Source organism: Artemia sp. Qi Xiang Cuo, chromosome 3, assembly GCF_049724085.1.
Source record: "Artemia sp. Qi Xiang Cuo chromosome 3, ASM4972408v1, whole genome shotgun sequence".
NCBI lineage: Eukaryota > Metazoa > Arthropoda > Branchiopoda > Anostraca > Artemiidae > Artemia > Artemia sp. Qi Xiang Cuo.
The window spans coordinates 57,354,856-57,381,780 of NC_142796.1; the positions used below are offsets into that span (position 1 = coordinate 57,354,856).

General features: G+C 34.1%; 2 protein-coding genes across 5 annotated transcripts in view; one reads left to right on the plus strand and one right to left on the minus strand.

Annotated features, from left to right (window-relative positions):
* LOC148954324 (E3 ubiquitin-protein ligase RNF10) overlaps positions 1-26,925 on the minus strand; it is a 205,488-nt gene that overhangs the window by 68,643 nt on the left and 109,920 nt on the right. The window contains exon 2 of one of the 2 annotated variants that reach the window (XM_089086248.1): positions 9,599-9,637. The exons of the other annotated variant lie outside the window; for it this stretch is intronic. Coding sequence (XP_088942374.1) covers positions 9,599-9,637 — 39 coding nt within the window. The remainder of the gene's footprint in view (positions 1-9,598; positions 9,638-26,925) is intronic. 2 annotated transcript variants of the gene reach the window in all.
* On the plus strand, positions 14,171-25,844 carry LOC148954325 (uncharacterized). 3 transcript variants are annotated; one of them, XM_089087026.1, is made up of 4 exons: positions 14,171-14,385; positions 23,227-23,426; positions 24,167-24,261; positions 25,354-25,844. In XM_089087026.1, exons 2-4 carry the CDS (start codon positions 23,359-23,361, stop codon positions 25,371-25,373), a joined length of 183 nt encoding a protein of 60 aa, XP_088943152.1. In that variant the 5' UTR covers positions 14,171-14,385; positions 23,227-23,358; the 3' UTR covers positions 25,374-25,844. The 3 variants fall into 3 exon arrangements, 2 of the variants coding, with proteins under 2 accessions (XP_088943152.1, XP_088943151.1); XM_089087025.1 differs by lacking the exon at positions 25,354-25,844 and having other exon boundaries at positions 24,167-25,085; XR_016141574.1 differs by lacking the exons at positions 23,227-23,426; positions 25,354-25,844 and having other exon boundaries at positions 24,167-25,085.

Sequence of the window (26,925 nt, forward strand, 5' to 3'; positions counted from 1 at the left end):
CACTCATTTGTCCACCATGCTTTAGGAATTTGTTTAGGGAATGTTTTCTTAGGTGTTGTCTTGGGGACAGCATGATTAGCTGTATTTATTAGTAAAGATGTCAAGGCTTCAGCATGTGTGTCAACTGTTGTGTTAGAAATACATGAACTTTGGGTGAAACTTGTAATTTCATCATTTAGCTTATTTTGGAACATAGACCAATTTGCTTTAGTGTTGATATATTTGGAGGTATGAGATAAAGTTTCAGCAGGTTCATTTAGGGAGCAAACTATAGCAAAGTGGTCTGTACATAGACTATCAATTTTATTTATGTAAATTTTGTTCAAAAAATTTAATGACACAATTTGTAGGTCAATTGTGGAGAATCTGCCACTTTTGGGGTTGAAATATATGTTCAGGTTTGGAGGGGTAGCAACAGCTAATACATTATTATTTGAAGTCATATGCTCAATGAGTTTACCAGCTTTATTTGCTGGTTTATTCCCCCACAAAAGGCTGTGGGCATTGAAATCACCACAAATAATGATATTTTTTAACATATTAGAATTATTTATATAATTAAAGAAATCCTTGGCATCTGTAGTTTGGCCATTAGGGTTATAAAAGCTTGTTATGTAGGTTTTTAAATTATTCAGCCAAACACTGATACCAATTAAATCAACATCATTTGCAAAATCTGGAAAATTGATGCCACAAAATTTTATATTCTTATTAACTAATAAAACTACCCCACCTCCTTTTCTCTCTGAAGATCTATCCTTTCCCAGGATAGTATATCCCGGAGACTTAATTTGTTGATTTTGGGTTAAATGAGTTTCCTGGAGGCAAGCAATATTAATGGACTTATTATTCATAAAAGATATTAGTTCATTTAGCTTATTTTCTGTGAGTGATCTTACATTCCATTGGAGTATTGATAAATGTTGTGTTGTTGATTTATTCTTCATATAACTGTGTATCAATGTTCAGCTTTGTTAAAAGTAAAGCAAGATCTTTTTTTGCTTGAATGAGCATATCATCTGGGATGTAGGTTTTTGCCAATTCTGCAATAATTTTTGTTTTCTGTAGTTGATGTATGTTCATGGCCTGAACTGCATTAGTTTAGAATGAATAAGCATATATTTGGGGATTGCATTTTTGGTTGTGCATCCTGTTTGTTGGTTAAGGGATTGATTCCTGGTAGTGTTTCTGGTTTGTTTCTTCTAGGGAGGGGGGGGCCAGGCTGACCTCATTTCACTGGACAAGGAGGCTTGTTGGCTTGGTGATTCCTTCTGATAGGGATTTGAGCTAGGGGGCTTAGAAGATGGTGTTTTATATGGGATGCTTGATGCATTGGGGGCATTTGACTTGGGGGGTTTGGTTGGTTTCATTACAGGCTTTATTTGGTATTGTTGGGCAGCATTTGCTTCCATTGCTGAAAAAGGGTATGGGATGGCCTTCTCTTTTGATATTTGGAGTGTTAGAGCTCTTTTCTTGTATGCAGGGCATAATGATTTATTTGTATATTCATGTGGGCCTTTGCAATTGATGCATGTAGGCTGAGTGTTGTTGCAAGTTGTCAGCTCTTTAGGATGGAAAGATTTACAACTACTACACTCTTGGAGAATTTCATTGCATTTGTTTGTCGTGTGTCCCAGTTTGAAACATTTCTGACACTGGATAGGCTTAGCTTTGTATTCCTTGTGTGGTTTGATTTGCCCAAATAGGAATAATTTTTCTGGGATATCAATTTTATCCTTCAGTGTGAATAAGAAGGATCTACTAGTTTTTTGGCCATTAGAGTTAGGTTTTCCAAGTTGGGTAACATCCTTAACTGGGATTGTGTTTCCAGCCCTATCTGAGAGGCCTTCTTTTAACTCCTGAGTAGATATCTCTGGGGGAACATTATAAACTACAATTTTTGTTGGTGATTGTTTTGGGATCCAATTAGATGCAATAATTGGGGTATTCAGAAGGGATTTTAGGTTAATTATTGTATCTGCTGATTTCTATCTTCTACAGCTATTAGCAGAGATCCATCACGGTTAATGTTAAGAGAGAACATTGATTTTAGCAATTTAAAAATTGCAACTCTTATTGCAGTGATCATTTTTATTTCAAAGGGGGTAGTGGGAGTAATTTTAAGGTAAATTCCTAAGTTTTTGGAGGGAGGATCCTGGGCAGGGAGAGGGGAAATGCTTTTAATTGGGGAGATTTTTTTCCTTTTTTTAGAGCTTCTAGAGAGGACCTCTTGAAACCCATTATCATCTTTAATGGTTACATTAGCCCCTACACTTATCATTGTCCTATTCTCCGAATTGGAGCTATCATTAGAACTTTGAGATAGTGTGCTTGACCAGCCAGGATGGGTATCTTTCACTATGACACTTTCACTGGAATTTGATTTGGGATCTGGGGGGACTTTTTTTTTGGAGGACTTCTAAACATTGCCTATTGGAAAAAGCTTTAAATACAAAAATAAAACTAAAACAAGAAGGGAAAATATAATGATATCAAACCGTCTGCACTATACTATGGGGAGGATAAATACAACAGTATAGCCCTGAGGATGAGTTGAGCAGGATTGGTTTGGTACAACTGCTGATTAGAAGCGATAATAACTCACAAGAAAATATATTTTGATTTTCTTATAAGGTTGCAGTTGCTGATGATGTCTGTTAAAAGATGAGGCCTGCAAGCGGTTGGGTCCTTTTCATCTGCTGGAGCGATTGTTCTTATTTGCATTTGTAGTTCTTTATATTGATATTGTTTTGCATGTGTTTTGTTTTGTATGTCTTTACCTTTTATTTTCTTTTGTTACTCCACTTTTTAATAATGTTAGTGGGTCAAAAATAAATTATTATTATTATTATACTGATCTCTTCAACTTTCTGTGACTCCATTGAAGAATTCAAAACAGAGGAGTCTGAAACGGAAATGTTAGCAGGCTGACACTCTTCACTTTGTTTTTGTCATGTTCGTGTCAAGTCATGTCAAGTTCGTGTATTCAATTCAAGCAAAATAACTGGTTTCACTGTAAGGTCTGAATTGAGATTTAATCATAATACAAGTACACTGCTCGAAAGCTGAAATGAATACTATGCTGAATTCTTGCTATTTTTGCTTTTCTAAATATTTCTTTTAACAAGCTCCAAAAGAAGAATTGACATAAATGTGCTAGGAATTATGACTGAAATTAGTCATACTTCACAAAACACCAGTGCTACTGTGGAACATTTATCTCTGCATCAGCATGCTGTACAAAATGTCTGTTGAGTATAGAATACAATGAATTTAAACAAATATATATATATATATATATATATATATATATATATATATATATATATATATATATATATATATATATATATATATATATATATATATATATATATATATATATATAGTTACATTTTAGAAATTTTGTGTGCACATATAGGCAGTAGAAACCCAATCCCTTTTTTTATTAAATACAAAAAACAAGTTTTTTTAACTGAAAGTAAGGAACGACGTTAAAACTTAAAACAAACAGAAATTATTCTGTATATGAAAGGGGCTGTCCCCTCCTCAACACCTCGCACTTTACGCTAAAGTTTTTTATTGTTTAAAAAAATAGAGTTGTGAGAAAATCAACCTTTTGCGTAAAGAGCAAGGCGTTGAGGAGGGGACAGCCCCTTTCATATACGGAATAATTTCTGTTCGTTTTAAGTTTTAACATTGTTCCTTACTTTCAGTTAAAAAAAAAACTTGTTTTTTTCTATTTAATTTATGAACGTTTTTGAATTAATGGAGGTTTTGATTTTGGCTTACCGTACATGAATAATTAAAATGAAATTTGCATATTAATTTTACTTTTTTGGTTAAATGGCTTTCTTGAAACTTGTTTAATTTTACTTACGAACGTTTTTATTAGTAATAAATATACGTAACTTACGAATTAACTTACGTAACGAACTTCTATATTCATAAATTTTTAATATGTATATTAGGGGTTTCGCCCCCTATTCAATACCTCGCTCTCTACGCTAAAGTTTGATTTTTCTTCCAATTCTTTAAAAATGACCCCTTAATCACAAAGGCCGCTAATTTGAATAAATGGCTCTTATGAAAGTACTAAAAAATCTTTGGCTTAAAGAGCGAGGTATTGACTAGGGGTCGAACTCAGTCATATACGTAATATTTTCGGTTCGTTTTAAGTTTTGATGTTGCTCCTTACTTTCAGTTGAAAAACTTGTTTTTTTTTATTTAATTTCTGATCTTTTTCTTTAATAATGATGGGAAATCCGGTGCCCCCTTCATATTAATGTCCCTTCCCCCATGAAAACTGCCTTCGTGGAAAGATCCTCCCATATAACCCCCAACCCACCCACCCCCACCCACCAGAAAAAAATCCCCCCTGAAAACGTCAGTATACTTCCCAAAAACCAATACTATATGTTAACATTGGGTAAAGCTCATAACTTTCAGCCCTCCCCCCAAGGACTTCGGGGGATTATGTCATCCTAAAAGACATAGTTATCATATTTTCGACTATGCTGAACAAAATGGTTATCTCAAAATTTTTATCAGGTGACTTTGAGGAAAAAATGAGCGTGGCAGGGGGCCTAGTTGCCCTCCATTTTTTTGGTCACTTAAAAAGAGTACTGAAACTTTTAATTTTTGTTCCAATGAGCCCTCCCACGATATTCTAGGACCACTGGGTCGATAAGATCACCCCTGGAAAAAAACAACAAATAAACATGCATCCCTGATCTTTCTTCTGGCAAAAAGTACAAAATTCCACATTTTTGTATATAGGTGCTTGAAACCTCTACATTAGGGTTCTCTTATACGCTGAATATGATTGTGTGATTTTCATTAGGGTTCTATAACTTTTAGGGGGTGTTTCTCGCTTTTTTCTAAAATCAGCCAAATTTTCTCAGGCGCTTAACTTTTGATGGGTACGACTAAATTTGATAAAACTTATATATTTGAAATCAGCATTAAAATCTAATTCTTTTAAATGTATTTATTGGTATCAAATTCTGTTTTTTAGAGTTTTGGTTATCATTGAGCCAGGTTGCTCCTTACTTACAGTTTGTCAACACAAACTGTTTGATTGTTATGAGTTTTATCATGCTGCACTATGATACCAAACTTTGATTGTGAAGGGAATTATAGAAATAAAAACGATATTTAGTGTAACCCCACTCCAGAAATCTGTACCCCTCATACCCTGATCTACACAAGAAAAACGTTAGTGTAATTTTTATAGAATTCATTTTTTAAACAAAGATACAAAGGGGATCGTAATTTTAAAACTCTAGGAGACAATTTTCCCTTCCAATTAGCATCCCTGGCAATTTAAATAGTTTCAGGTTTCTGCCACAATGATGCCAAGAATTATTCAGATTTCTTGGATATTCTTCGTCAAACAATGCCCAAAGGATATGTTAATAAGTCTTACTTTATTTTTCAAATACTCTCAAATTTTAAATATAGTTGCTATTTAAATGTGGGGAATATGTCACAAATAATTTTACACTACCTATGATAATACTTTGACTGATACATTATCTTTACTTAGACAGTGCTAGTGTGCTGCCTATGATGTTTGTTTTGGATTTATGTGGCCTGCTGATGCCACTTATTAATATAATATTAATATAATGCTACTTGTTAATATAAATCAGCAAAGCCACAAACATATCATTTTAATAAAAAATCATAAATGATATTTCAATAAATCATGTTTATTAAAAGTTTTAGTACAACAAATTAAATCTTACAGAGTCAATATCAATTCAAAATTAAGAGCAAATGAATAGTGATACCCAGGGCTGTTAGAATAGAGTTTTGTTCCATTATAAGATTCAGCATCCTGTGCTGGGCTTGGGAGAAATAGAGGGGGATATGTACTGCAGTATTAGTGGTGAATCTGGCTGAAAAAAGCCAGGTATACATGACATTAACCTTTGCCCACCTGAAAGTTTGTTTATGCTATACTACTGTTATCTGCAACAGCTCATTGCTGACAATTTTAATAAAAGCCAAGCGCCAGCAATTATATTTATGACTGTTTAAAATGTATTGCATAATGTTTTTAAATTAACAAAGTAGCATGTTTGTTAAATAGTTACTTTTCTTCACTACCACTTAAAGAGCACCTACTTCATTAGCACCCCCTCTTGTCCCCTTCCCCTAATAAAAATACTCTATCTACACCCCTGATGACATGCCACCATTGCCTCTGAAACTAAGAGGCAATTTAAACAGCCTTATGATAGCATAGTTTTAAATCAACTGGTCATTTCCTAATTTCCTCTTAAATGCTTTTTGGCCAACATTATTGTTTTCCAGGATAGAACAGCAGAAATCAACAATTTATTGTAGCAAAATCTTGTTTGTTACTTAATAAGTGTGTGAACTTTTTTTTTTTTTTGAATGAGTCCCCTGCCAAATACCTAACCACTGGGGCAGTACAATCCTTGGAAAACAACAACAAGAAAACATTCATCCATGACATCTCTTTTGAAAAACAAAAAGAAGTTTCACTAATGGAAGCAAGAAGCAAAATTAAAACTTAGGATAAACAAAATTATTGCTTCTAAACCTATACAAACATATCTATAAAACTAGCAATGAGGACTCTGAGCACTGATTTATAGATATCCAACCAAAAGGTTGGTTGATTGTCCATATAACTCCTATTTTCAAGAAAAAGAAAGAAAGGCAGAAGACTACATAAACAATTATTATTGTTTTTTCTTACTACATGATACAAGAAGATGACAAATACCTTTTTTGGTTATTTTCATTGAAAGACACCTTTTTTCTACTTTCATTTACCAAAATCATGAAAATAACAAAATTGCCACCCCTCTTTTCACAATTTTGAAAGTATATGCCTTCTCATACACTTTTGCAAATGGTTTGGACAAATGTTCCTGTTCAATAATGTTGATGTACAAAGTGTAGTAATGCAGTGTACAGTCTCAAGGCCCAAAGTGTTTAGCTGCTACATCAACAATGCACCAGTCAAGCTCAGTAGCAAAATTACTTTATATACAGGTGACTGGGGTAGCTGATAGATGCTTGTTGTAGTATTATCTAAAAAAATCCTGCACAGTGGATAATTGATTATGAATTTCCGTCCACAAGTTAAAAAAAAAATCTTCATTTTGGGAATATCAATGGAGAGTAGAAATATAAACTGTCTGATCTGACTGAAGTGAGACACAAAGTAGTAATAACTGACACCAAAAAGATCTCCATAACTAAATCAACAGCTGGCTTAACATCTATGCGCAAAGAATATGGGTAACTTATGACAGTGGAAACTGGTGCTAGTGTCAGCAAATAACATCAATGTCAACTAGCATTTGGCAACACTTTGCAATTTTTCAAGCTTGCCAATCAATTTTCTGTCAGAAACTGAGCTCAGAAACTTATCACTAAACAGATTTTACCAACTATTCAAATTAAAATAATTATTCTTATTATCAAACTGAAAAAAAGCCAAATGCCACCAAATGCTAGATGGCACTGAGTCTTTTTTCCAAGACTAGAACCAGTTTCCACTTGTATAAGTTACCCATGCTCTTTGACCCCCGACCATTCCAGAAAGGCTATTGATAGTGCCTCCTAGACTGTTGGACCTACTAAAAGAATCACCTCAACCATGGACCTGTTAAAATAACTATCAGTGGACCCTCAATTGCAATTTCTAAGTTATATGTGAGGCCAAACCCCTTTTGAGACCAAAGTTGGAGGTTGAGCTCAGGCCATTACATCAGAACAAAGTGATGGTATTTTACTGGTAGTAACTGTGATAAGATGCAGAGCATAGATGATAAGGGGTATCAACAGTAAAACCCATAAGGAGACATAAAGACATATAAATACTGTCAATGTTAACAATTTAAGATAAAGAATGAAATGATGCAAACCTTTAAGTTTTTACAGAGTATCCTAGAATTTTTATTCTTGATACCAGCAATACTTCAAGAAACAGTTGGAATTTTGTCCTAGTTGTAATTTTATTTCTGATGTGAATGAGAGGTAAGTTTTAACTTTCTCCCCACCCGCCTAATGTGCAAATATATACACAGAATTGAGTATATATAGTGGTGGGGACTGGTATTAATTACTAAAAAAAATGACTAGCCTATTATATTTGTAAAGAGCATAAAAAAAGTCATTGAACAGTAAAATCACTTCGGTTCAATTATAGGAGTTGGTAACTATTTACCAGTAAGTCAATAATATGAACATATGAAAAATTTACTGGGGATTTTAGTAATTTAACAATTGGGTAAAATTCTACTTTAGCTACTTATGGCTATCATGGGTTGGGTTAGGAAAATGAAACTTTCAAGACTGGGTCTACATGCTAAAGTATGTCCCAGGAAGGTATTTTGAAGTACCTACCTTGGTAAATATATACCAAATCATATTATTGAGTTAGGAATAAAGTGAATACACCATTTGATGCCTTTTTTATGCTGATTACAAATATAATAATCATTTCTATTGCAAATGATTTTTACCCCCCCCTCCTCTATATGCCAATTCAGGGTATATATTTATACATTAGGGGGGGGGGGGTAAAGTTTAAACTTACCTCCCATTTACATCAGAAACTAAATTTACCCCAGTCAATATCTACCAAATCATATTATTGACTTAGGAATAAAGTGAATACACCATTCAATGCCTTTGTTTATGCTTATTACAAATATAATAATCATTTTTATCGGAATTTAATTCCAGCCTCCCCCCCCCCATACAGGCGATACCTAACCTAACCCTGAATTGGCATATATAGGGGGGCTGAAATTCATTTCTGATAGAAATGCTTATTATATTCATAATCAGCATAAAAAAAAGGCATTGAATGGTGTATTCACTTTAGTCCTATCTCAATAATATGATTTGGTAGATATTGACCTTTACCCCTACCTCCATCCCTTCTCCCTCTAAAGGGTCCTGACTTTTAGTGAACTTGGAAAATCTGTGTGTTATAAAAGTAAAACCTCGCAAAATAAATCTTCTGCTAGAATTAAGTAAAGCAAAATTTTTTTCAGCTTCAAAACTTTGCCCGATTTATAAGGTATTAAAGATATGCAAATTCATTTCCTAAATTTTGAAATAAAAATCATTGGTATGGCTTAAAATTCTACTTAAACAACAGGAATTGCATTTTCAGATCTAAACCCAGAGAAAAAGAAACTGATAACTGAAAATTAAGGGAAAATGTTGTTTTGTCAAAATTTCAATGGGTAGCCTATAGACCTGTCATATAGACAAAATTCAGGACCCTCTAGAGGGAGAAGGAGGGGAGGTAGGTACTTCAAAATACCTTCCCAGGACATAGGCTACTTTAGCCTCTAGACCCATCCCTGAAAGTTTCATTTTCCTAACCTAACCCCTTTCCAAGATAGCCAAAAGCAGCTAAAGTAGAATTTTACCAATTATTGTAGAGGTTTATTACTGATATAATAGTTGCCTGATAGTGGCAAATAGCTGAGTCTGGTTCTACAATAGCTTTGCTTAGCAAGCTTTATAAAACAGCAAAGCCAAGCTTGCATCTCCTTTTTTATTGTAGCACTAAATACACCTTATAAGATGTACTTACTTCCTTTTCCAGCAACTGATTGCTGTTGAGCAACAAAACCTGTAAAATTCTGAAGGGGGAGCAACTACTCCTTATAAGGCTGGTATCAGTTTGATTGGATGATTGACGAGACTGGATAGACTGATGAGGCTCCATTGATTCTGGCTGCATAGATCCTTAAACACTGGTAGCAACAACTGTCTTTTTTAACTGGAAAAATGTGGAAACATCCACCAAAAGATGGGACTGGCACAGATTGGAAACTCATCTTATAAAGCCATTATAAATAAACCAAGTGAACAAAAAAGTATTCACTATCTTGTGCTATGACTCAATGGCCTGATTTAACTTTTAGTAGCTTTAAAACACAAACTTTAGGATTTCCCAAATGGGATATCCTTATTTCTTTTTATTTTGATAAATAGCAGGATATGCAAGTAGAAAAGATATTATGAAATTTGTAGATGGCAGTAAAAGTAATGTAAAAGTGATATGTTAAAATCTATGTTATTTAAGTGATAATGTTAACGATGGAATTTTATCCAAGGAATTGTTTTTCAACTTCAGGGTTCCATTTTATTCATAAACATGATAAAAGTAATTCAATTTAGAGAGGCCATGGTAGGCAATTTTTTTATCGGAAAACCATCTACTGGTAAAGGTCCATTGACAACAAAAAGGTTTCTGAATTTGCCTAAGCTCACACTAGTAAAGCCTGACTCATAAAGGAAGGCCTCCGGAATGATGTATGCTTTAAATAGGCTAAAAAGCATAAGCATGGCCTTCAAATACGGTTTGTGCATGTTTTCGATTTATACAAAGTGATATTTACAATTCTTTCTAGAAGTTCGCCGCGAGACAGGGCTAAGGACAATACATACTAATTTATGTTTGTAGAGAAAACATATTTGAAAGGTTCCGATAAGTTCTTCAAGAAATATTGGACAGTTTTCCAAAAATATTGCATCTGTCTCAGTTCAAAAGCGGATTTTCTCGCTACAAATCAAATTTTCGATATTCCTACTACGAGAGGTGCAAAGGGTAGTCCCCATTTTCTTCAGTAATTAACAGAATAAGGTTTACATAATAGAATGGAAGTGTGAGAATTGAAGCCTAAAATAATCAAAAATTATTACTCCTCAGCCTAAGCAATATTTATCTGCAGAACTGGCTTAAAAAAAACAATGCTGTTACCAACACCATTATTGTCTTACTAGAGCACCAAGCCGCTTGAAGCCAACACTTTGCACACACTTTTCTTCTACCCTAATCCATTCAAAACTTTGCTCTCTACTCCATCTGATGTACCTACAATTTCCCTTTAATTCTTCATTATGACCTTTTTCTACTCAAGTTTGGGACAGTCTGATTTAGTTTGGACCCAAATGAATGGATGGAAAAATCAATCCTAGGCAATCTGTCCTTATTCATCTGTAAAGTATAGCCTAGCCATCTTGACTTTCATATTACAGTTTTACATTGTAGTTTTTTTTTGTTCGGCGTTGTACGTGGGCCCAGTTAAACTAGTTTCTGAAACTATCAGTAGACCCTTTTTGGGGGAACCATGCAACATGTCTTCTTCAACCTTGTCAAGCATTCAAGTTTCGAAGCCATACCTAGCCAGCTTCCAATATTCTAATCTCAGTTCGCACACCTATCATACTATTCTTCCAAACTTATTCTCATTTCGAAAAAAATCATGCGCTTTGGCTCTTGTCCTTTTCTTTTTACCAAGCATCCACTATTTTTACTAATAGTACTATACAGATAATTGAAGCTATCCACTTAATCGATTTTCCCGTTACTGAATATCACAACTTCACTCGTATTTGTTTCTAGTGTTAGAAAATTGGTTTTCTTAATATAATTTTTCAAATCTATTCTACCATCTTGAATTCTCGAAATCTGAAACATTAATTTCGCTAAAATTCTAACTATGACAGTTAAACCAAACCCATAATCTAAGTTTCGAAAATCTTTATTTTTCTGTTGGATACCATGTTCTCTGATAACCTTTATCGTGTTTCTTAGGAGAACTAAAAACTGTAATCAGACTAGATGGTGCTATGACACATTCCTGCTTAACACTACAAATTCCAAACCAACTTCCAATCTTACTTTCTATTTCAAATGCAGTAATATTATTTCCGTATATACTACTTATTTAATGTTTTATAACCTATAAAACCATGGGTAGGGTCTGATAACTCCTTCACTTCGTAATTTTTAATCCAGGAGGGAAAAGTTGGTTGACCTTTCTCTCCTTCCCAAAATCATACTTTCCTTCTCTTTAAGCTTTCTTTAAAGCACCTCTTAGACTGATAAATACTGTGATAATGCTTTTTTTCCTGCTGTAATCAATCTTGTGTACCTGTAATTACTACACTCACTCTTATCATTTTCATTTTAAAGATTTACACCCAATCCAAACAAGGAAAAGATGGGTGATCTTTCTGTCCTTCCCAAAGTCAAACTTTTCTTCAATTAAGCTATATTTCAAGCATATATTTGTATTATAATTAACGTCATAGGGCTTTGTTTTCTACGGAGATCAATTTCGTTTAGCTGTAACACTCACTCTTATCATTCCCATTTTGAAGGTTTTCCACCCTTATGCACATCAAAAAACATTATTTGTTTCAATATACCAGGGAGTATTGGAAATTCATACAAGTGAAGACTAAAGGTCGTACTTCGTCATATATCAGTGAGTTAATTCATTCCCAAAAAAGATATTCTTGTATGTACAGTTTAATTTTTTTTTTTTTTTTGAGGAATTGAAACATGCAGCTGGTGCAACTTACAACTTCGAACTTTTTTCTTAAACTTTAATCCTTAAAGAAACAGCTAATGAAGAATAACGAGGAATAAATGTTCAAAATTACAAATTATAAAGGTCATCATGTAAATTCTTTTAATTAAAAATAAATTCTTCCATCGATTTTCTCTTATCATCTAGTAAATAAAACAAAATTAATTCTTCTTCGTTGAAAATATTAGGTCTACTTTTTCACACGAAATAAATTGTAATTTGGCTTACTAGAATGAAGATCTTTTAATAAAACAAGCCTCTGGTATCCTTTAAGCTACCTAACGCTAAAAACATTTCGATTTGGTCTCATTAGTACATGAGAACCATTGCTAAGTGGGAAAATCAAAAATGAAATAAAAAATAACCAAAAGTCAATCATATTGAACGTGTAATTTTGTATGCTATATTTTACCTATAAGAAAAATTTTATGAGTAGTAAAGATGAATAAGTAAATTTGCACATAGACATTGAAAGAATAAAATGCTCTCAGGTCATTCAATTGAAAATGAAATAATAAAAGGTCAAGAATTAGTTTTAAATTTCGTAACAGCTTTTCAAGTAAATCCCTGTAATAATACACTATCAAGGCGACATATGTGTCTCCAAATGTACTAAAACTTAGCAATAAATTTTAATCTGTTAACAAGAAGGATCAAAAGTTTTTTAAATGATAATCTAAGTCTAAGGCGGCATTAACAATTATAATTGTTTAAGAACAAATTTTGCGTAATGACAAAAGGAACTCATGCTTCGCTTTTTAATTTGAAAAGCTTAATTTCTTCTAGTTACAAAAAATAAATCCTGCCTGTAGTATTTTTAACTATATTGCGTTTTTTTAATTTTTCATTTTGTATTAATTTAAAAATTCTCTGAAAATATTGAGTTTGAAATTTTTGATGTGATGATTCAAGTTAAATTCTGATCTAAAATCAAGCCGAAGCTTTGGAAGCCGAAGTGTTATTGAAATTGACACATCTGTTCCCATTGGCAAAACGTTAAATATAGCAATATTTTCAAAATTTGTAGGGCATGCAGTTTGTGAGCCTACGATGTGAGCCTTCACAGATGCATCCAAAGTGGATAATAGAGTGGGGGCTGCTTTTGTAATTCCCTCCAAGAATATAGTTAAATTGATTAAATTAAGTGATGTAACTACAGTTTTTCAAGCAGAAGTAGTTGCAATAGCCAAAGCAGTGAGATACATAATAGATTTGGGACCCACAGGTGAAAAATATAGAATCTGTTCGGATTCAAAAAGTGGTTTGGAGGCAATCAAGAATATTTATCTAGCAAATAAAGTAGCTCCTGAAGTGATCTTTTGCCATGAGGAATTACAGAAACTACTGTAAAAGGGAGTAACCATTACATTGGATTGGGTACCGGGGTATGCGAACATTAATGGAAATGAAATGGCTGATACTGCAGTAAAACAAGCTTCCAAAGGAGATGGGCAAACATTTTGAGATATCACGCCCAGGATGGTTAATCAAATTGGAGAAGTGATAAAGAAATTGAGAATAAAGACATTCGAGGACAGCCGTGCGTTCTCAACAAATATGTTAGTTACACAAAAGAAGGAAAGGCAATTTAAAAAGAAAATATATGGACTGCTAAGTAAATCTAAAGCCAGGGTGATATTCAGACTAAGATCAGGTAATGCAGAGACTCAGAAAAATAGAGCTTGTTTCAATAATGAAGATGCATTTTGTGGAAATGAGGAAACGGCAGAACATCTGTTATTCGAATGTACTGGAACAGAAGACAGGAGGAAGAATATTAGACAGTTTATCAGAGAAAAAAGAATTCGACAGAGTAGTGACATACTAAGTGGAGCGGGATTGAACAGTGACTGTGCTGATGGACTTAAATTGATATGCAAGTTTATAAAGGATATTAATCGGATACATCATATACAAACCAAGTAGTATAGTGATTACAAGAAGCCTCCTGAGTCCTTGCAGGAAGAGAGGAGGAACCATCCATTTCAATTCAATTGTGAGCAATTCAATTGAATTGCATTCAATTCAAATGTGACAATTTTTATTTAAAAGCAGGCCCTAAAACAGTTATGTTTTTAGAAAGAACAAAATATAAATTGAAACATTATAGAATAATGTGCAAAATTAGTCCTAGCTGAAGGGCTTCTTCCTATCTTTTAAAGTAGTTTAGGCTAGTTAGGTGACGGAAGTTTTCAGTAGGCTAACAAATCCAGGACTGAAGTGAAGATATACCCAGGAAGGTATTTAAAAGCTACTATTGCTAGAATAAGCTTTTTCATTTCTGGGGCTTTGATGATTCCTTAGGCCTAGCCTATATGACAGGTCATCCAGCCTATACCCATCTAAATTCCAAAATACCAATGTTTTACTTTACTTTGGTGTTTTCTGTTGCTGTCTTGTTGGTTCTAGTCTCAAAAATGTTATTCCTGTTATTTTAGCAGGATTTTAAGCCATGTGTTGAGGCTTTTCTCCTAGGCATAGGCATTTACACATCTTTAAAGCCCTATGACTTAAGGTTGAACTAGGATAGGTGGTTCAAAATAGTTTCTGGTCCTACTGCATAACTAGGGTAAGACACCCAGTAGTTGGCCACCTGCCTATTCTTGGACAGAATCTTTGATAGGAATGAATCATTGTCCTATTCCCGGCCAAAAGTCTCTAATTCCGGCCACCTGTGATGTATTAATCACTTTAAAAACTTTTTGACATTTAAACTACTCTAATTACTGTATTATACCACCTAGAAACTTAATTTTTGTACCAATAAATTTCTGAAGAATTTTTGAACAAGTAGGTTACTAATTCAAATAGTTTTGCTTGTACAGTGCTTCCTATTTTTAAATTTACTAAGAAGTGTCAAATCTTCTTATAGATGGACATATAGGAATTGCTCATGTATATAGTTATTATGCAGTATTGCTTTGTTCCGTTCATTGATTTCCTGTTACCGGCTTTTGTCAACCGTCATGAGACGGGTTTTTGTCTGCTTGTTGCTAGGCCTCTAGGTAGAACTTGCTAATTCATGATTTGGCAAACAAAACATTAAATTGTAAAAGGTTTATTAATATAAGAAATTTGTTATTTAAATTTGATTTTCAGAGAAGATAATAATTCAGATTGGAATTATTGAGAAAAGTGATTATCCTTGTTATTAGATGTGGGCAGGTGCAGATCAAGGATTTTTTTTTGGGGGGGGGGGCAAAATAGGTGGAGTCTATAAAAAAAATTACAGGGCGCAACGTAGGTTGATCTGATAAATTTGCATCAGGAGTAAGTTTAATTAACGCAAACTTGAGTTAATTAAGTAAATTATGCTCTTTTTGGCTCTTTAAGAATATAGTAATCATTTTTGTTGGAAATGAATTTTAGCCCCCACCCCTATATATACCAATTCAGTGTATATATTTGCCCATTAGGGGGGTGGGGTAATTTTATTTCTGATGTAAATGAGAGGTATGTTTAAACTGTCCCCCACCCCCCTAATGTGCAAATATATACCCTGAATTGGTATATATAGGGGTGGGGGCTAAAATTCATTTCCAACAAAAATGGGTAAATATGCACCAAATCATATTATTGAGTTAGGAATAAAGTGAATACACCATTAAAGGCCTTTTTTTTTGCTTATTAAAAATATAATAATATTTTATATCATAATTTAATTACAGCCCCCCCCCCCCCCCTATATATGCCAATTCAGGGTATATATTTCTACATAAGGGGGGGGGCAAATTTTGTTTCTGATGTAAATCAGAGGTAAGTTTAAACGTAAGTTTAAGATAAATATTCAGATTGGAATTATTGAGAAAAGTGATTTTCCTTGTTATTCAATGAGGACAGGTGCAGATCAAGGATTTTGTTTTTTTTTGGGGGGGGGGGCAAAATAGGTGGATCCAATAAAAAATTGAGGGGGCGCAAAATAGGTTGATCTGATAAACTTGCATCAGGAGTAAGTTTAATTAACATAAACTTGAGTAAATTACGTAAATTACACTACTTTAGGCTACACTAGAGGGGGGGGGCGTGCGCCCCTTCGCCCCCTCCCCGCTGGATCTGCCGCTGAATGAGGGGAACTGGTATTCCCCTGTACAATGTTTTCAACTATGCAAGATTCCAATGGTACACTTTTCATATTTATCTGACACTATTTTTACACTACAAACCAAAATAATAGTTTGTCACCATTCCTGAATCAATGTCCCATGGCAACTTTTTCTCAATAGTAATTTTTTTTCAAAATGTTTTTAACTTTTGGTTACTATGGGCTGTTGTTTGTTCTTTACTAGGTTACACCTACCTCTGCAACCATGACAGTGGTTGATCCAGAGGGAGGAAGGGGTTCACCCCCTAGTCAGTATTTCTTTATTCAGTTTTCACCTTCACAAAATAAGAAGAAGTGCCATAAACAAGGTTGTCAAATCAAATACCCTTATAAATTTTCCAGTTTGTATTTTTTTTTCTCTGTTAGTATATAAGTAGTCTCTGACAAAATCAATAAGAATTTCAAAAAGGGATAGAAAATAGTAAAGTAGTCTCTGCTATAGATTAAATCTCCGCTTTTAAGGCAGCCAATAAATGTTGAGGGTACTACCAAATCCCTCTTTTGGTAATTCATTAGAAATATAGACAAGAGGAAATGTTGTGTTCTTGGCTATTGTATATGTATGTGCATTTTTTAACTCTCCTTTTCTTACATAGCTCACAAAAATTACCAAATTTAAGAAAATTGCAACAATAAGTCACCTGTGGTCAAAATTCTCAAAAGACTCCTCTTAGATTCCCACCCAGGCTCAAAGCTTCTGCTATGGCCATTTCCATGGAAATCTCCAAAGAGTTTCTTTTTAAAATAGCTTTCAAGCGTAATTAGGGGTATTTAGCCTTTTTTGCTTTTCTTCAAAGCTTTGAAAAAAGTATTATAGTATTCCAAATGTTACATTTGTTATATTTGTGTATATTTTTGGTAATCATTTGTGGGGTGATTGGATTTTTTAAACCACTGTAGATATGTAAGAACGTTGCAACATCTAGTACCCTGAGGTCATAAGACTGTCAAAGACTCCTCCTTGAACCTCCCAAATTGAAAGCTTTTATTATGACCTGGCCCTTCAATGTAACTTGGGCACTGGACCAAGGGCGCCATTGTCACTCGAGTGCAACGTTAGGTGGGGATGTCAATATCGCTTTTGTCACACCAATCCGTTTTAGTGTGAATCTGCCTGGTACTTATGAATGAATGTTTTCAAATTAAACCCGCTTCATCAATAAGCAAAAAAAATGGGTTGGACGCACATGTCCCTTTCCCTTTGGACGATAAAACCATGCAAGTGCTGTATCAAGTATAACTCACGAAAATCTTGTTAATTTTTGTCAACTTTTCAACTTTTTGGCATCCCTGCTTTCAATAAAAAAAGCAAACAAAAATCAAGGTACTATCACTTAAATATAATAACTCCCTATGCCCCCCCCCCTATGGATACCATCTTGATGGGACACCGTCTCTGCTTTAAATAAAAAAAATTTAACTTATTGGCACCCCTGCTTTCAAAAAAAAAATTGAGTTATTATCATTTAAATATGATAGCTCACCCCCCCCTCTGGATACCCAAATGATAAAATGCCGTCTCTGCTTTAAAATAAAAAAATAACTTTTTGGGATCCCTACTTTCAATAAAATAAATTTGAGATATTATCATGTAAAATGTAATACCCCCTCTCCTCTGGATACCACGTTGATAGGATACCATCTCAGCTTTACATTAAAAAAATAATTTACTTAATAATTCATTAGGTCACTATATGGTTTAAGAAAACACACAAAATAACATTAAACAGCTTAGTGGTCCTTGAAAAAAAAATTGAGGGTAGGAGTTAAGGGGTACAAAGACGACAACAAAAAAGTCTAAATGATTCAGATATACCTCAAATTATTGGAAAACTGACTCATAGATTCGCCGTGGCATTCAATAAGATCCAAAGAATCCAATTAAAATGGATCACATGCAAAAGCCAAATTAGGCCAGTAGCCTATGAGAAATTGCAAAATATCCAAGACAATGAACAAGTCTTAATGGGGGGCCTTGGGTCTATCAAAAATGGTTTCCCAGGGAATTTGATATCATTTTCTTCTGTCTCCACTTTAAATGAAAAAAATAATTATCCTTTTGGCAACCCTGCTTTCAGTAAAAAAAAAAATAAGCTATTATCACATAAAAATGATAGCCCCCTATAGGTAATAATTCACAATTTATTTATGAGTCATATTTTTGGGGCAGCTTCCGAACAATTGAGTATTAAACATTAAGAAAATCTTATCTAAAAACAGCAAAAAAAAAAAAAAATGCAAACTTACAATTCAGCTGTAGAAACAATCTGTCGGCTATCAATTTCAGAATCCAACTGCAGGTTGAAGCTGTATTTGTTCTATAATTCTATTCAACTTGAAAATAAAATTCTTGACTATGAACGATGTTAGAAATAGCGATTGGGAAACTACATTCAAAATTATTTAAACTCATTTCATAAAGACGATACTGTTTTTTGTCACCACATGAAGAACTGTGTTTATTGCAATATTTGCAATTGCATATTACATCTGTCAGGTTTTTATGCAGAGTAACAAAAGAGACGAAAATTAATGAACAAGAGAGTAGTGAAGAGTTATGGCATGAAAAGCAATATTTGGCAGGGAAAGTCACTGGTGATAAATCGCTAGGGGTGGCACCGTGATTTTCTGGTAACCAAATTTTTTTGGGGTTGATGCATAGATTTTCGGGAAAATACCCAAAAATTTGGGTATAGTGCAAGCCCTGCTTAATTTCTAATCAGGAAAATCAAAATACTAAACTACACAAGAAGGAAAAGCTCCGCCTTTGCAGTTGACGCAATAAAGAATTGCCGCAAAATTAATTTAAAGTCGACGGAACGCCGCCGCCTTTGTCGGTGGCGGCGCGCCTTTGGTGCGCCGGCAGCGTTACGACACTTCGGCGGCGTGCGACCGGGCCTCTCTTCGGTGGCGTTCGGTCGATCCGCCGGCGCGGCGCCGGTGTCTAGACACAACGATCCCCACCATTGGATTTTCAGCATTAAAGACTTAAATTTCTTTTATTCGAATGGACGAGCTTCCCTTGTGACATTTGAAGGAAACTGTCGGAAATTCTTCCTCCTCCTTTAATCCTACTTTGTTCAGAGCCACCAGTAGCCTATCGTCTTTGAAAACCCGATCTTAAAAGGTCTGTTTAAAACGTAAGTTATATTGTTCAATTACAAGATCTAAAATGCTTTTCTCATTCTTTATTGGAGGGGTAATTTGGGGTCTTTTCCGTCCAACTGCAGTATAACTAAGTCAGCACAGGCTAAATGTATTCTAACCTGTTGGAATATGTTATTGTGAAACCTAGAGTATTTCAGCCATTTCGTTTGTTTTGGAAGCACAATGCTGTTGAAGCTATTGGATACCCTCATTTATATGGAAAGTTTCCGTATTCGATGGTAAAACCACTGTTTGGATTGGGGTTATCGAGATGAAACTTTCGGAGATTGTTAAAAGGGTGACTGCTAAATCAAGTAAATAGATTTTTTTAATTTAAACCTCCAGAGGAAAGTAAAGAGCAATATCAAAAGCTAAGAATGCATATTTTAATCCATCAAAATGAATTTTGAACCAAACATTTTTAATAACATAACTAAATTTTTCAATACATCACCCATCAGACAAATGTTGTACATTCCCCTCCCCCCCCCCGCCCAAATTCAAAAAGGCTTAGAGATATTATCAAAATTTAACGAAAAATGCAGGTGCATTAGGCTATGACCTTTAAAATCAACTTCTAATAACTTATTTATATCTGCTTTAATAGTCATCTCTAAGGCACAACAATTTAGATCAGAGGTACCCAACCCTGTGCCCGTGGGTGCCATGGCGCGTGCGGAACGATTCTTATGTGCCCGCCTCTCACTATTCAATAAAGACATAATTTTTTCACAAATATTATTTTAATATATGATTTATTTTTATTCATTTCTTAGAGCTTTAATTTTTTCTACTGTCTAGACTTATTAAATATGTTCGATACTTGTCTAGCGGCGAGCCAGCCTATTTAAGCTAGCCCAGAACAGCTAGTGCCATTTGCACATCACACCTTGCGCACGCAGAAAACCCAAAGCGAACGAATGGAACGAACGCCATGAACTGATCCGATAAACGCTAAAGGTGCCAAATCACAAGGCACATAACTCTGATTGCTTTGGCAATCATCGGCTCACTTCGGGTTTTCCGCGTGTACATGTAGTGATGCGCAAAAAGCATTCCGCGCCTGGATCTGCGTTGTTGTCATTGTGATTGCTGTGGCTGCCCTCTTCGGGTCGCAACAGTTTGATGAGAGACATGTTCGTCAGGCAAAACACGAATTAGGAGTTTTCTATATAAAAAATTAACTGTCTAAGAGCGAGATGCGTTATTTATTGTATTCATAAGTGATAATCCTGAATAAATATTTTATTGAGGAGATAGTTATAGTTCTTGTCGTAATATATATGCATATAATGCAGAACAGACTTGCGCTATAACATTGATATTATAATGCAGTTCAATTTTTATTTTTTTCAGCCCTAAGATGAGTGGACCAAGTAAAAAGATAACGAACCTATAATTTTAACACAAACTGGCAGGAATCATATTGTTTCGTTAATTAAAAAAATAAATGCGTTTGTTTGTTGTGTGGTAGTAGATTTGCAGTGCCAAAAAACGTAACGTTGAACGAAATTTTCAGACAAATCAGACACTTTCAGACAAATTAATGTGAATTATCTTAAATTTGAAATAAGAAAGAAAAAAATTTGTAATCTAAAATCAAGTCTAACAGCACAACAAACGATTTTCGCTAGACATGTGGAAAATCCTAAAAAGGCTACTATTCCTTCTTTCAAAATATCTCACATGCTAGCAAAAACAAAGAAACCTTTCATTGACGGTGAGTTGTTTAAGGAACTATTTTTGACTGGTGAACAATTTTGGTTTGATGGATTTTATAACAAATTTGAGATTATCTCAGCCATACAAGACTTACAGTTGTAAATTAACACAGTCACAAGAAGAATACATGCAATTTCAACAGACATACAAACTCAGTTAAAAATTGACTTGGAAATATGTGACTGGTACTCACTGCAATTTGACGAGTCAACAGATATGTCAGACACTGCACATTTTGCAGTTATGGTGAGAATGGTGTTTAGTAACTTTATAATAAAAGAGGATATGTTACAAATATTACAAATGAAATGACAGACAAGGGGTGAGGATATCTATAATACATTCAAAACATACGCCAAGTCAATAAATATGCCTTCGCACAAGCTGTCTGTAATAACCACTGATGGGGCGCCAGCAATGATCGGTAAAAACAAAGCATTTATTGCCCTCTGGATGAAGTATGATTCATTTTCAAACTTCATGTCGTACCATTGTATTATCCACCAGGAAGCTCTGTGTTGTAAAATTTTGCCATTTGAACACGTCATAAAAATAGTTACAAAAATAATCTATTTGAAAAATAATTCTATTCGAGCAGCTCCTTTGCAGCACCGACTTTTCAAGGCCCTGTTAGAAGATACTGAAGATGAAGAACATGATCTTATTCTGCATACTGAATTAAATTGGCTCAGTAAAGGAAAGGTTCTTACAAGACGTGAGTTTAATTGAAGAAATAAAAACATTTATAAACGATAATAAGGGAAATTGTGATGAACTACCTGACTCTGGCTTGCTCATTGATTTGGGATTTCTCACAGACATCATGGAAAAATTTAATTCTTTAAATTTGGAGTTGCATGGTAAAGACAAAAGCATAGCTGAAATGATAAGCTCTGTAAAGTCATTTAAAGCTTTAATTGGATTTGTTGATATCACATCTGCAGATCAATTCTCTCGTGTATTTCCCACATATGAAGAAAATGCTAGGTGACAATGAATTAAATGGGACATTATTTATTAAGTATCTTCAAGAGTTAAAAAACAGTTTGAAGAGATTTTTGCAGTTTAAACATATTGAGCCAGTAGTTTCCTTCTGTATCAATCCTTGTACTTGCCAAATAAATGTTATGGAAATAGCCGCATGTATTGCAGATTTTATTCAAGGTAAGACAGAAGAACTAGAGTTAGAAATTTTGGACCTTAAGAATGATATCTTGCTAAAATCCTTAATGTCAAAGGGTTTTTGGAATGCAGTGGATAGAGAAAAGTTCCCATTGAAAAAGAGGCACATAAAATTGAATCATTTTTTGGTTTGACATAGGGTATTTATGCCAATCATTGTTTTCAAACATGAACTGAATAAAATCAAGATATAGATCTCGAATCAACGATGAGCATCTTTATGATGGTCTGCTAACAGGATTGTCGTCATACACTCCTAATTATTAAGCTCTGGCCAATGAAATGCAACGCCAAAGATCATATTGACTTTATTATATTTTTAATTAAATGTTTTCTTTGTATTTGTGTGTTTTGTTTACTTTCTCTATGTTTTGTAAATATATTTCCCTGTGTGTATGCAATTTGAACAAAATGCCAAATAATTTTATTATTTTAAAACATTTTTGTGCATTATTTATTAATACATTAATATTATAAGAAAATAAATTATGGGAAATTGACAAATTATGTAAGGAGTTTTTCGATTTAAAGTAGGTGGTGCCCGCCACCCTACCGATATTTTAGAATGTGCTCTAGAGTAAAAAAAAGGCTCGGAACCCCTAATTTAGATCATTGGTAATTTTATGTCATTTCCCTAAGATGATAAAAAGTGAATTGGAATAATAGCCAATGTTTCTGTTTTAGGTTATTCCGATATTGGCGTTCTGGAGTTCAATAATTCTCTTTGTTATTCATTGCCATGCGTTTTCGTTGGTCCTGGTTCTCGTTGGAATTTCGGCTTTGACCCTTGAACACTTTCACACTAATTTAGTGAGAATGGAAACCAAGATATATACTGTTCAAGTTACGGATTTTAAGGGATTTTATAACTCCTCAGGATACAGGTTAGGAGCAGCCCTTTGAAGGTTTAATTTTAGAATAAGATATGTTCATTAGTTATTTTATTTTTGCCATTTTTTTGTCAAGAAAATACTTTAAACTAGGATTTTTATAATTTAATGGTTTTATTTTAGCTTTTCTTTTATGTTTAATTCTTCTCTCGTGTTCGTAATTATTGCTACTCGTTTGCACTGAAGTATTTCCTTCCGAATTGTCATCTATTTCATCACTGTAAATCCTGTTAACACTGTCTACTTGAGATTCTGCTATACTCAATTCTCTACCTGTTCCTGGGTTACTAGGATCGCTCAACTCACTCAAAGTATTTATGTGAGGTTGATTTATACTTTCCAAATTGTTTTCATTTCCTTGGTTTAATAAATTCCTTTTTAAATTAATATGCCAAATATTATGGGGGAGCATCTTCCTCTATCAGTATTTTATTGGTTTGTTCTCCTTCAATATCGTTTGTTATAATGTCTAAAGTTTTGTCGTCTACTTTTGACCTCTGTTTTGCTATTTCGGGGCTCCTGGCTAAGAGCCTTTCGTGGTCATTTATCCTTTTAAGTTGTCTTATATTTACTAACCGTCTTTTACTAGTTTTTAACTCGTATAACAAAAAGACGTTTTCATATAATTCTGTTAACACTAGATAAGGTCCCCCTATAGGAATAATTTGAATTATTTTTTGTACTTCAATTTTTTTTTATTGTTTTCTTGCTTCATATCCACCCTTCTTTTTCAGCATACCAGTCCATATAATTTGCTTCATTGCCATGTTCAGCGTGAAAATGTTATTTGTGATGAAATTAATAGCTGCACCAAGATCTGTGTATTTCGGTATGACCTTACATGTTTTAAGTGTAATAAGATGTTTTTTTAAAGCAGTGCTACAGTTAGCCTTTTCAAATGCTGTTGAAACGCGTCGAAAAGACTGTGAAACTTCAGACTTGTGCATCTACTGCAATTCTATAACGCGAGATCCGTCTATGATGATTTGGTTGAAAATGGATTCCGAAAAAATGCCGTATTTATACGATGCGTATCCGGCGCACAAAGATTGGGCATTTTACCTTAGGACTGTATCTGGATTTCCCCAGAAGCTGATGATTGACATTTTTGATCCGATTATTGGTGATCGGAGGATTGTGTTTGATATGTATCATATACAGTTGGGCAAATTAAAGTTTTCCAAGAATACCCTCAAATATGTGAAGCTATCAAAATCAAATATGCTTTCATTAGTAAAAGCACTTGTAGGAATGGTCTTTTATGTTATTGATTTAATAAAATATTTTGCAGTAGCTGAGACAGTTATGTACATCCTTATGGTACTTGTTGGGACAGAGCCCACTGATTTTTACGCTTTATATATGGCAAGTTTAATAAGCCATTAAAAATATTAATATAATTTTATTTTGACTTTTTTTTATATAGGCTATTTTAGTATAATGATTGTTATTCGTCTAGCAATTTAAAGATTTATCTAAATAAAAAATAAACTGAAATAAATTTAATTTCCAATCTAAATTTTTCTACTGCCACATATGTTACTTAATCATCTTTTGTTTTTCTAAATGATCATTTGGGTCAATAAACCGCTTCACTTGATTCTCTTTAGTTTTGAAACAATTTTCAGCCGTAAATCTTTACTGAAAGCTAGATGTTCAATTAGGTTCTGAACCATATGATATGTTGATCTTGCTGTGCATTTCTATACTTTGTTCTAAATGTAGGCCAGATGTTTTTTCTTCGTATTTCTTTGTTCCCTAATAACACTTTATTTTTCTTTACCCGTGCTAGAATCAAACCAAGAAAGGGGAGCACCACGAATACCATAACTATTTAATTTACTTATTAAAATACTATGATCGACCATGTCAAAGGCCTTAGAAAAATCCAAAAATAAGCCCAATACAGTTTTTTTTTAAGGTCGAGTTGTGAGCGCATGAACTGTGTGGCGTCAATTAGAGCATGAGAATTTGAGAATTTTGGCCTAAAGCCATATAGATGAGAAGAAATCAAGGATACGGAGTGCTGACTGTCATACAGAAAGGGAGACAGACGTCTGAAGATGATTCTCTCGAGCACTTTGGATATAACAGGAAGAATTGATATTGGACGATAATTACCTATCTCAGTTGGATCGCCCTTTTTAAGAACTGGAATAACAATGGCTGACTTTAGTAAATCAGGGAAAATTCCGTGGGTTAAAGATAGGTTGGCAATATGCTTGATGGGCTCGTAAACAAAAGTAGATATGGTCTTCAGGAGCTTATTACTTAATCCAAGACAGTCAGAAGTAAAACTATTAGGGAGAGAACCGATGATTTGAAGTACTTCATTTCTATCAGTTGGGCAGAAAAACATGGGTCTAAAATTGAAGCAATTGAATACAGCCTGTGAAGAGGAGCGGGAGTCAGTATGAGGAACATTAGAAAAATAATTATTAAATGAGTCAGGTGCATTTAAGGGGTCAATTAATCTACCATTTGTTTCTTTAAGGTGAATAGGTATAGACTTTGATTTTCTATTTTTCTAAAGTATATCATTAATGGTGGACCAAGTGTTTTTCAGGTTTCCTTTGCAATTGGGAATTTTTTTATAATAATAATTTCTCTTCGCTTCACGGATGAGTTTAGTGTATAAGTTTTTATAATGTTTATAATTAGATAGGTCAATGTCACAACTGGTCTTACAGGCTAACTTATATAATTTGCTTTTACGATATGAGGAGACAATGAGGCTATGTGACATCCAGGTTGCAAATAGGGATATTTTTACGGTTAGGATTACGAATAGGAAAAGTTGAATGGATAAGCTCACTTAGCGAAACCATTTGTGGCAGAATTTACCTCTTGACAATTTAAGACATCGGACCAGTCAGTGGTTCTTAGGCAATCGATAAAATGGTTTATATTTTCAGAGCTGTAATTTTGAGTAGGTGTTGGGATATTAATTCTAGACTGTAGAGGTAGTGGTTGCGGCGGTAGTGACAAGTAAATAGGAAAATGGTGTGACAGACCCGAAAATATTATATTTGAGGACAGGTCATTTCCCAGGGAAGAGGATACTAAAATGTTATCAATTAATGTTGAAGTTGATCTCACAGGATCGACCCTACTGGGGAAAAAAATTGTGGGTAGAAGACCACTCGCGGTTACCGATTCAAAAAAGTGTCAGATTCAATATTTTTACCAACATTGAGTAGGTTGCAATTAAAGTCCCCAAGAAGTATTGCCTTTTTATGTGGTAGGTTAATAATATTAGAAAAATCATCAAACAGATTACAAAAACATGAGGTCGGAAATGGAGGAGGCTTATAAAATGAGGAGAGTATATAGGAATTTTGGCCGATAACTATGTTTACAATTATTGAATAAATACATCTGAGATTTATTTGTGTAGAGAAAATAGATTCGCACTCTGGATAGCCTGGTAAAATTTACATTCGAACGGATGTAAAGTGAGATACCACCAGAACACTTTGTCAATCTCCTGGGC